A 12488-nucleotide genomic window follows, 5' to 3' on the forward strand; every position below is an offset into this window, starting at 1 on the left:
ACCAGAACCCGCGGCTGCAAGGCTCAGGGCGTGAATGAACAATCCTCCGATCATTAAAATGCTCACAACTTCTTAAATATTAGTGTCTGAAGGACTGAGACCTTGAAAATGACTTTTTTTCCAGTATACAGCCTCCCCCCCCACCACACCACCCGCCTCCCTCACCAAAAAAACTTCAAGTGTGAGAAGTTGATATAAAATTGCAGCATAAAAAGGTATGTACTGGGGCTGCAGAAATAGTGGCGCAGGTAGGGAGGGCGCGTGCCTGGCAGCCTGTATCCCCCGAGCCCGCCTGGAACATGCCTCAGAGCAGAGCGCACGCCTTATAGCTGTGAAGCTCTAGGTTCCAACCCATGTATTTCAGGGGGACTGGGGTGGAGATGGAGAGGGAATAGATTGATTTTCTAGTACATGTAACATAGAGAATGCTGAATGCTTCATACTATAGAATATTCTGTATCCTTGGGATTACACATTATAGAGCTATTTTTTTCTCCACTGAAATTTTACTTATGCAAAAATCCAATGAACTCCCAAATGTTTATAAATTCACTTGAATGACAATGAAATAGCAAGACTTATTTCTCCCTCAGCACGGAATACTTAAAAACGAATCTATTTTGAAATGAACAATTTGTCCCTGAATGACACCAGCAGGGGTGAGGCGCTTCCAAGGGCTCCGGTATATGCTCCCCTTGCTCTCCGCCCGAGTTGGAGCCCTGGCAGGCCCTGCACCTCAGGCTGGCTCACTGCACTGTCGGGTCCACGCAGCACTGAGGAGAGCCAGGAAGGGCCCTGGGACCACAAACACAGCCAGGGTGATACTCCCCACAAAAATAATTACAAAAGACCAATTTCTGTTCATGTTCAAAAGTAATACCACGGGGTCCCTGAAAACTGCCAGGAGGGATCTCTGAGTCAGGATGAAGCTCTTGCCACCCTCTCTGCTGAGTGTGGCCCCCAAACACAAAAACCAAACCGACAAATGTGTCTGGAGAGAGAGCACATCTCTTGGGGCTTGCCTTGCACAAGGGTTTGATCCCTGGGCCCCCACATGGTTTCCCGAGCATCGCCAGGAGTAGTTTCTGAATACAGGAGTAAGCCCTGAGCATCGACAGTGTGACCCCCCCCCCAAAAAAAACCAAACAAACAAATAAATAAAACCGAAAACAAACAATAAAAAAACACAACAAACAAAAGCTAACACCAAAAAAACCCTGGACTCAGCCAACTCTGGTTCCCAGGGAACCCTGCCTGCCGTCTGTTTTTGCAATAGGTTTCTGGGGGCTTCGGGCCACATCGGGGGCGTGGAGCAACTCCTTTTTCTGTGCTCAGGGCTTTGCGTGCAGTGCTGGGGACAGAACAGGGCTCGGCTGCTTACATGGCGAGAGCCTGGGCCTTCTACTCCCTCCCACTGGCTCTAAAGTCATCGTCTGCGTTACTGAAATGCGAAGCTTTAACTTTTTAAGTCATTTTTTTATTGAAGGAGTGTGACTCATCATTTTCCGTCTTATGCTTGTTTACATGTACCTGCCATAGTGGAGGGGCTGCTGCCGCCCTCTTCAAACCCCCTGAAGAGTTCGAGTGCCTGGGACGTCTTTCTCCCTCCAGCTCACCCTACTGAGCACGACCTCCTCCAGCCCATCAGGGTTGTGCCACCTGTTTTTGTATTTTTTTTTTAATACGACCTACAAATGGTTATGAATGGTTTCCAAAGTAGATTTCATCCAATCAAACTTTTGCAAGTGATTCAATGACAGGGGATGTTAACTTTGAACTTGCTTTAAGCAAACCTTTGTCCCCTGCCACACCCACACTCACCAATATCCATTCTCACTGGCAGGTGCAGCCTTTAAAAGTCCCGTGTACATGGGTCAGAGGAGCGGATGTGCTGGAGGCAGGCTCTGCGCGCAGGTGGCCAGGGGACCGTGGGAGTGCTACCTCCCACCAGCCAGCTTCTTGCGGCCCAACCTGAATACCGCGCTGAATTTCTATTAAATATTGGAGTTTGTAAAAATAACTGTGACCATTATATTTTCCTCTTACAGGTAAATATCACTATTTCTCTATCCACCCCACCCCATCCCCCTCCTGCTTGGCCACAAATCTCAACTAAGATGTTTGCTCTCTGGACTTTTGCAGAAAAAGTCTCAATTAAGATGTTTACTCTCTGGACTTTTGCAGAAAAAAGTGCTGGCCCAATCAGGAGCCAAGGGCTCATGAATTGTTACCGATCATTTTGGTTTTGTGAATGAATGAAAAACTGTTAAAAGGGTGTCAAGCCTTTCTATGAAGTATTTGGAGAAATGAAAAGTATCCTATTCCCCGCCTCCCCCATCCCCCAATAAAATAAAAATCTGCTGTGTTCTATCTTAGAGCAGCAATTCCTGGCCCTGGCAAGGAGGGCCTGGCTGCCGGCTCTCACTCTCTGGGGGCGGGGTTCTGGGGAGACGGGAGCCGAGGCAGCCCCAGCCCCGCAGGCTGGGCCAAGGCAGGCTCACAGGCCTCCCGACTGGAAACCCCGATCACAGCTAAGTCAGCGAGAACCCAAGAGGGACACAGATTCTCATCTAAATATTGGCTAGACTCTTTTCAAAATGTCTATTCATATTTGAAATATTTCTTTTAAAAATATACAGCATCATAACATTTTACAATTACGTCTATGGAAGAAAAGGCACATATAAGTACATCTGAAAGTCAAGCAGAGAGCAAAGTGCTGAGTGCAGTACAGGTACCAGGCCCAACAGCTCCCAGAGATCGATCTATCATCAGCTGAGCTAGAGGGAAGGAACTTCGGCAGCATCTATTTCAATTGGCTTTTGCAAATGAAACCCCACATCATTTTAGTTTCTAATACAGCTGCAGTCTGAACATTTCAAAATAATGTACTGCATTTTAGTATATAGAATGTTTTCCTAGGAAAATAAAAAATAATTTAAGGGAATATCATTAAGGTTAAATTGGAAATGTGCTTTTGCAGGGGAAAAAAACGATTAAGTGGCATTTTGACTACAGATTTAAAATGAAATTCAAATGAATTTACTTTAAATCTAATTCATTACAGTAGGTACTGACTTAGAAGGGACAGTACACAATTGTTCCAGTATGGCATATCTCACTCATGAATTATTCAGAGCTTTGCATGGGATCCTTAACTATCCTCCTGCAGTGAGATGGAAGGAACCCCCAAATGTCTGCAGACCAGCATTTCCCAGACTATATTATTATGCTATATTTTCTTTTCTTTTCTTTTTTTTTTTTTTCCTTTTGGGTCACACCCAGCAATGCTCAGGGTTTACTCCTGGCTCTGCACTCAGGAATTACCCCTGGCGGTGCTCAGAGGACCATATGGGATGCTGGGAATCGAACCTGGGTTGGCTGCATGCAAGGCAAACACCCTACCCGCTATGCTATCGCTCCAGCCCCCCATTTTTTTAAAACCTTTTCACTGATTTACCAAAGAGAAGCTTTTTCTTTTTCTTTTTTCTTGCTCATGAGGTCCTGCTTCTGAATGCTTGGGGGACCTGGCAGTGAGAGGGAACCTGGGCTGCAGCACGTGAAGTCTATGATCTCGCCCCGTGCTAACTCCTGCCCTGAAAGAGAAGTTTCACTTGATGATGACGATGATGATGATGATGATAATAATGATGATGATGTGGGGGTTTTAGGATATGTCCAGTCTTGCTCAGGGACTATGTGGTACTAGAGACCGAACTTGTGGTGCAGCCCACTGAGCTAACCCGTCAGTCCTGAGAGACACCTTTGTAAGAAAAGAAAAACACAACATTTGGGGCCAGAGCAATAACACAGCAGGGAGGGCGTCTGCCTTGCATGCGGCTGACCCAGGTTCAATCCCCGGCATCTCATAGGATTCCCCCAAGCACCACCAAGAGTAATTCCTGAGTGCAGAGCTAGAAGTAACCCCTGAGCATCACTGGGTGTGGCCCCCAAAAAGGAAAACAAAAACAAAAACACAACATTTAAGGGCCAAGAGAGAGTAAAGTGGGCAGGGGGTTGCCTTGTGCATGCTGACCTGGGCGCTCACCCTGGCACCACTGAGGCACCCCCATGCCCAGTCAGAAATGACCAGTGAACAATGGGCCCTGAGCACTGCCAGGAGTGACATAAAAGACAAAACCAACAATAACAAAACCCTCATAGCATTTGAAAGGTAAGGGTGTAGTGGAACTGTTTCATCATCATACAAAGAGAATAGCAATGACCCTCTACAAGGCTTTTAATATTTTTCTCCAGAGAAATGAAATTTCAAGGAAAATTACTATTAACGAATGTGCAGATATATACACAATTAGAACTCTTCAATGGAAAAAATTGAACACTATTATTTTGTAAACAGAACTCTGGGAATCCTCGGGAAAGAACCAAATGATGTGCTGAGTATAAGGCTGAAGAAAACATCAGAATGAGGAAAGCTCCGGGGGAAGTTTTTATAAAATCAATTTAGATCCTGGCAGCAATGCCCTTCAGAGGGCTGGTTTACTTAGCCCCGCCCAGTGAAAAGCAGTACTCAAGCTGCGTCCCGTTCTCCTCTGTGTCTGCGCATCTGCTCTCCTGTTAGCTGTGTTCGGGACCTTTCGCATACCCTCTCGTTCCCACTCATCTTTAACCTTTTCTGCCTACTCATGCCATTGCCTGCTAGTTTCTCCGTGAGAACTTGACTGTTCCAAATTAATGTAATCATCTCCTGCTTCTTCTTTCTTTGCCTGAACTTGGCCCTAGAGCAGGACCAGGAGCAAGTCCTCCTCTGCATTCAGGAATGATCCCTGATTCCTCCTAACTCTGGTGCTCGGGGGACCATATGGGATGCTGAGAATCGAACCCTAGTTGGCCACATGCAAGGCAAATGCCCTCCCCACCGTGCTATCGCTCCCATCTTTTTTCCCCTTCTCTTATTAGGCATCTTTATGATTGTTACTCTTCAAGGCTTCTGGAATTAGAGTGAACCACAGGTTGATGCTCCTCCTTGGGTTGAATAGGTTCAAAATAAATTCACAGTTTATCTGTATCTCCTCACCTGAACCCGCATCACTGCCTACCTTTCCCATACATGCCACATTCATGCCAGATTCATTATCTCTGAGGGAGAATTTTACTTCATCCAGCCTTCACTCTGTGCAGATCTCTATAGTACATGCTGATAAAGTGTGTCAATCTGCTCTTAGCCCTCTTATTAGACTCTAAAGTTCTTTGGCACAGAGAATACGTCAGAATGCATTAGGGGGGTTATGTATAACAGAGCTAAAGTTGTTCAATGAAAGAACAAATCTGAAATCGAAGAGGTTGGGAAAGGATCAACTGATCTAGATAACTTATAAAACAGCTCTCAGACTGGAGGGAAAGAATGTGGGAGGCCAACTTGATCCCCACTTACTGCTGGGTGTGGTCCAAAAACCAAAAACCGAAATTGAAGACTGGGGCTATATTTCAGTGTTAGAGCATCTGTGAGGCTATGGGTTCAACTTCCAGCAACATTTTAAAAAAAGAAAAGAAGTTTAAAATGGCTCTATTTTTTTATTTCCTATGCGGCTGAGTTTCTAGTAGCATGATGAAAGGTTATCTGCAGCAGCTACAAATGGCAGCACTTCCTTCTATGGAACAAAGAATATTGAAAACTTTTGTTGTTGTTTTGATTTTAAAGTTTTTGGGCCACACCCGGCGATGCTCAGGAGACCTCATTTGGGATGCCGGGATTGACCCCTGGTTGACTGCGTGCAAGGCAGGTGCCCTCCCGACTGTACTATTTCTCCATTCCCAAGACCGTTTAAACTGAGCTCTTCCATATTCTTGCAGCAGTTACAAACTGCACACTCTTTAGAACTCCCCTTCCCTCTGGCTCAACAAATTTCCAGAGATGGAGCAACTCCTACCAAGATTGTCTCACAGGTAGAATAATGTATTATGTGGAAATTCATGACGGAAAAATACACTCCCCTTCATTTCCAGCCATGGAAATAAAGCACACTTTATTTATTTTAAATAATTAAATATAACTTTAAAAGAAACAACAAGCTAACTGGTAAATGTTACAACGCCCAGAACATAAATACTTTATTTAAACAAGTAATTACCCTTATTATTAGGTCTGCAGATAACTAGCTCAGAAAAAAAAGTCTCCAAATCTTCTGTTTTCAATACACTCGTAAAACTTAGGGAATAGATTCACATTAACAGACATATGCTGGCATATTAGCATGTATGGATGTACCTCTATGTGTAAGCCAATTAAAAAAAAAATTAACAGGGACTGGAGCAATAGTACAGTGGGTAGGGCATTTGCCTTGCACGCGGCCGACCCGGGTTCTAATCCCAGCATCCCATATGGTCCCCTGAGCACCGCCAGGGGTAATTCCTGAGTGAAGAGCCAGGAGTAACCCCTGTGCATCGCCGGGTGTGACCCAAAAACCAAACAACAACAACAACAACAAAAAATTAACAGGGCTGGAGAGGTAGTACAACAGGTAAGGCTCTTATTTTACATGTGGCTGACCAGGTTCGATCCCCGGCACCCCATATGGTCCCCGGAACCCCATCAGGAATGATCCCTGAGCACAGAGCCAGGAGAAAGCCCTGAGCAATGCTGGGTGGGGCCCCAAAACAAAAGACGTCTTCAGGGTTAGGGCTGGTGCACATGCTTCACCCCGGACTCCCAGGCTGACCCCTAAGCATGGGCTGAGGGCACTGTGCGGGAGGCAGGAAGGGGAGGGGGTTCCCTGCACACCAGAAACGTTGCTCTGCTTGACTCAGAACAAGCTGATCACGTGTGCAGGTGCCACTAAGGTCTTAACAACCATTTGCACACAACGTAGTACACACATAGTGGAGTATTCCTCGGCCACCAGGACAGATGAATCCTGAAAGTCGTGGCTCCGGGGAGAGACCTGGTGAGTGTGGTGCTGAGTTAGTCAGAGGGAGAGAGACCCGACAGACGGTCCCTCAGGTGCGGGGCAGAACGAAATATAACGAGGGAGTGACTGACACCCAAAGGCCGAGGAAGCCAAGAACCTGAGGCCTGGTGTCTGGCATGAAATATGCTGTTTGGCGGGGGGGGGGGGGGGCGCGCCCGGGAGGGGGCGATGTCCACGGTGGGGGGAAGTGTCCATAGGAGGAGGAGGAGGGCCGCTGAAAGTGTGAGCGTGGGTATGCTCCCTGGCGGCAGCAGGGTGGAAGCCACAGTGCAAATACTTCTATTAGAAAAAAAAAACCAAACCTCTTGCAGAAGCAGCCTGCGGGGGGATGCCGGGCACTGGAGGGGAGTGCTGAAACACTGGAAGCCTCAAACCCAATCATGAATAATTTCAATTTCACAATGACAGTAAAAAAAAAAATCTTCAGTGACCCCTGAAAGGCTGAGGCATGAGAGCTGTTTGTGGGCTGAGCAGGTTATGATACTTCAAAGACACCTTATGTGTGATGCCCTCCAAGCGGAGGAACACCAACGTGCGAGAAGTGGCTCCTACGTGAAATGCACAGAATCACCACAGCGGGACAGCGTGGCAGTACTCCGGCAGGACACTGGCCTCGAACCCAACCTCATCAGATCCCCAGCACCCCATAGGGTCCCCCAGCACTGCCAGGGTGACCCCTGAGTGCAGAGCCAGGAGTAAGCCCCGAGCACTGCCATGTGTGGCCCCCAAACAAACAAAAAAGTAAAATCACCATGGCAATAGGCAGAGGGTACAGCCTACATGGGGACAGACACTCAGGAAGATGCACTGCTCAAAAACATCCAATATTCTACCAAATAACTCATTTGGTGGTGACTGATTTGAAGTGGTGAGTATCATGGAGCAGAGGTGGGGAAGCCCATCAGGGCATTTACACTTTATTTTTGTGGATTATTTTAATGTTTTCTGAGAACCATAGAAATCTCTAGGCATGGGAAAACCTTTCTACAGGGGCTGAAATGACAGTACAATGGGCAGGGTGCTTCCTTGCATGCAGCGCAGCTGACCCGGGTTCAACCTCCAGGGCCCCATATGGTCCCCTGAACCCTGTCAAGAGTCATTCCTGAGTGCAGGAAGCCCTGAACACTGCCCGGTGTGACCCCCAAACAAACAAAGCTTCAAGCTTTCTAGAGAGGAAATGTGTACCGGAGACAAACATAATGAAGACTAGAATGGGCTAGAATACTACTTAATATGGACGTGCTCGTGGGACAATGCTTTAGTTTCTGTGACTCTGTTTCTCTGCTCCACTCCCCAGGGTGGTTGCAATGGTTGAGAACTGTCGTGAATAAATGTCTGTCCTACTTCAGGACTGTTACTGCAAACATGAGAAAGATAAGCTGTAGGCAAAGAAGTCACTGAAAGTCGGGGGACCGCCAAGGCACAGAACAGCAAGGCAGCTAGTGAGAGACACCGAGGAGCGGCTGGAAGGGGCAGTGGAGAAAGGCAGGGGCCAGAGTGCGCCAGGGACAGGCAGGCGGTAGGGGGTACGGTGGGCTCTGCCGACAAAGCACAGGTGCGCCAGCAGGCACAATGGAATCGGAGTGCCAATGCTGCTAAGGCTTCCTGTATGAGGACAAAGGTGACTTAACTGTCCCAACCCAAAAGCCAATACTTCAGTTTTTAGACCCTGGTACACTTTCTAAAAACTGAAAAAAGAAAAAAAAAGTTTCCCAAACTTCTTGTTAGTATAACACACTCGTGGTAACTAAATAGTTACACTAAAAAGCTTATTAAAACTCAGTAATGACAGTGAAAACAAAACTATGTGAACAAATTTCCTGGCTGAAATCCTCCATACTCATACACAGAGACTCATAATTTAAGGAGAAAATCCAGGATCAGAAAGGCAGTTCATCAGTAGAAGACAAACGTCTTCACAGCGAGGCCCTGGACCCAGTCTCCAGCACCACACACACAGAAGTGAAAATGAAGTCAGAGCTTCATCGTTTTAGGAGTTTGTGGGGGTGGAGGCAGAGGGGCCCCAAGCTGAGCTCAGGGGTCTCGGCATTACTCAAGACTAGATGGTTCAATGCAGAGGCCAGCAATGTGGTGGGGGACCCTCAATCCCTGAACATACAAGCATGCACCCTGACCACTGAGCTTTCTTCCTGGCCCCCATATTTAAAGGCTTAAATCACAGGTGTTCTATAAAACTATAGCAAGATTTCCATAATTGGAATCTGGATACAACATTCACCTACCATTATGCTATCTTCAAGTCTGAAAACTCTCTGGGAAGAACTGTATCTTATAACTACAGCTTTCCATTTCACTCACCTTATGTGAGTTGACAGCTAGTTCCGACGACGACGATGTCTTTACCTTCCCACTATAACCTAATGGTAAGCTTTCTTCTGTACTACAGGAATGATGGAAACTGTGCTTTCCATATGCCTCTTCCACAGGACTGAAAAGTCTCTTCAATTCTAACCAATCAAATGTAAATGCCTTGTACTGATCCTATCTTCAAACCTGAGCACGCTCTTCTCAATTGCCACAATCTAGTTCATTCATAACTTCTGGTGTTTTGGTTTTGATGCCAGACCTGGTGGTGCTCAGGGCTCACTCCTGATTCTGCTTGGGGACCATATGTGTTGCCAGGGATAAAACCGGGGCTAGCCACATGCACCTGTGTTTTACCCTGAAGTCTCTGGCCCCCATTTATAATAAAAATTGTTATTATTTTATTATTTGGAGGGGCACACCTAGAAGAATTCAGGGGTTACTTCCTGGCTCTGCACTCAGGAAATATGCCTGGCAGGACTTTGGGGATCATATAGGGTGCTGGGGATCAAACCCAGGTGGGTCGCATGCAAGGCAAACACCCTACATGCTGTTCCAGCCCCCAAGTTTTTATATCATGAAATACGCCTTGTCTTGACTAACTTCTACCATTCCCTCACCTTAAAATAAAACCCGTTTCAAAACAGAGGCTATCCTTTAAGGTTTAGCTCAAATTCATTAATTCATTGACAATATTAAGTCTCTCCATGTTTTTAGGATGATTCCAGATCCTGAGGACAGAACAATCCAAGAGACCTGGGTACCACCTCTAAGTGTCCAGGCCCCCATGGTCTCTGTTGCAAGTGACCAGCTCCTTTTCTCGGCACTTACAAAGACTAGGTGCTCCTATGCACCAGGTAGGGTGGAGACACACTTGTCAGCATCTATATGTGTGTCATCCATAGCTGGAAACAGAAGTCAGCTTCCTAGGCACAGAAGTCAGGCCCCTGTTCCTTCCAAAGGATAATACTTTTCACATAGTATGTGCTCATATTTGTTTTCTTGTTTGGGATGTTGGGGGGGAAAATACTCTGCATCATGATCAAATCATCTATCGGAAAAAAGTACTTACTATGGATTTAAGGATCTCAACTAGTCTAGCACTGCAGCAAACTCTCAAGTTACCAGTCAGAACAGCCAGAGAAGGCTCATCTCTGCTTTGATCAAAGCTAAGAATGCAAAAGAAGAAAATCTGAATTGAAAACCTAAACACTGAGAAGATTCTCCTTTGGAGGTAGCAGTCCCAGCTCCCGGACATGGGGAGCTGAACTGTAGCTCAGGACTCAAAGGTGACCTAAGAACTAAGACACTCCTGGGGACTTTGAGTACGCAAGAAAGAACGAACCTCATCAACTCCTCCACTTTATCGTCCACGTCGAGGTCCTCTTCGGACGCCTCAAAGCTGTAAGAGCGCTGCCCCATGCTGTTCACGTGGTAGCGCGTGGGCGACGTCTTCCCGTTGGAGAGGGACAAGCGCTCGCTGTTGTCCCTCCCATTCTGGTTGGTCGTGCAGGGCTGCGGGGAGGTGTCGTAGCTGTTGCTGGGGGATGGGGACATTCCCGAGTGCTGGGTCTGGGTGGAGGCCGTGGCCGTGGAGGAAGACGCGGGGACGTTGTTGGCGCTGTTCCCGTACGAGCTCCCTCCGTAGCTGGACCTCCTTCCGAATTTGTCACTGTGCTCCTGATCGAGACGGTCCAAGGTCTCCAAGGCATGGAGGATTTCATGTTTAGTCATTCCAGTCCGCCGGAGGCGCTGGAGAAGGTCTATCTGTTCTATGGTGAATCTGGGCTCATCGGTGTAGTGAGACATGGTTTCCAGCAAACTGGAAGGACGGAGACAAAATCGAAAAGTCCTGTTATTTGCAGTACCCACCAAAGAGGGTATCATGTGAAAAATGCAATACTTCTACATCATCTTCTTTACTAAGATTGTTAAAATCAGACCATTTTAATAAGAACAATAATTAACTCCAGGATATTATTATCATGGCAAATAAGCTGGCACAAGAATTATCAGCAGAAGGGGCTGGAGCAATAGTACAGTGGGTTAGGGCATTTGCTTTGCACGCGGCTGACTGGGTTCAATTCCCAGGATCCCATATAGTCCCCCGAGCATCAGCAGGAGTAATTCCTAAGTGTAGAAACAGGAGTAACCCCTGTGCATCGCCAGGTGTGACCCAAAAAGCAAAAACAAAAAAAAAGTTATCAGTAGAGGGACATCAGGTATAACAACATAAATCTCAACCTCATATGGCACATAATTTACATTTTCCTTAATTTGGCAAATAGCAAAACCAAAATTTTGTTATGAAGTAATATCAAAACAAAGGAGTAGATAAAATATTGATTGATTCTAGGCTTATATTCACAAGGTTTTTCTTTCCACCTCAAATTTATTATTCCACTTAATTTTTAGTGGGAAGTTGCTTGAAAAAAGTTTTTATTACACTGCTTTACTAGGCGTCAACAAATTAACCTAAGAATTCCATGATTTCACTTAGTATAAATTCTGCAAGCTAAGCATGAGCAAATACTAAGCATAGATCAAATACTAATAACTCCCAAGTATATATAAAGTGAAAAAAGAGAGGGACGTAAAAAAAATGGCTTAAGCACCACTTCAACTCCCTCCCCACCACACACACACACACACACACACACACACACACACACACACACACACACACACACACACACACACTTTGCAATGGCTCGGGTATTGCATCATTATAATGCATTCTTTCTTAATAGTCAGCCCAACAATGGAGCCTCTGGTGGTTGGAGCCAAACTGAACTATTCATTTTTCATAGGTAACTGTTTTAACATCGTAAGGAGAATCCCAGAAAATGCCTCAGATCCAGCAACAATATTAAGGGAGCTGTCAAATATCTGTCTGAATTTTTTTTTTAAACCTGACTTTAATATTAAGATTAAAGTGGTGGATTTTTCTTTTAATTTTTACAGTTCTAGTGCCAAATACAATGGACAGCATGAAGCAGGTAACTCAGTATTTGCTCGTGGAAAAAATGCCAAGGAACTTCTCCACCCTTCGCAGGTAAATATCTGTAGCTAGTCCTTCTAAGCTGGTGGCTATCTTGCCACTTTTTTAAAAATCTCTCTGTACTAAGTATTTATTGAACACTAACTTCTAGGAAGTCACTGGATAAGCATTTTCTATAATGTATTCTCTACTAATCCTCTGTGACTACTCACTTTGAAAAAACACCTTAATGG

At 45.8% G+C, this 12488-nt stretch overlaps 1 protein-coding gene across 9 annotated transcripts in view; it reads right to left on the reverse strand.

Annotated features, from left to right (window-relative positions):
* Positions 1 to 12488, reverse strand: part of HMBOX1 (homeobox containing 1) — a 147102-nt gene that overhangs the window by 63082 nt on the left and 71532 nt on the right. For all 9 annotated transcript variants that reach the window (XM_055143913.1, XM_055143853.1, XM_055144082.1 and 6 more), the window contains exon 3: positions 10600 to 11076. In XM_055143913.1, coding sequence (XP_054999888.1) covers positions 10600 to 11076 — 477 coding nt within the window. The remainder of the gene's footprint in view (positions 1 to 10599; positions 11077 to 12488) is intronic.

Source organism: Sorex araneus, chromosome 1 (assembly GCF_027595985.1).
Source record: "Sorex araneus isolate mSorAra2 chromosome 1, mSorAra2.pri, whole genome shotgun sequence".
NCBI lineage: Eukaryota > Metazoa > Chordata > Mammalia > Eulipotyphla > Soricidae > Sorex > Sorex araneus.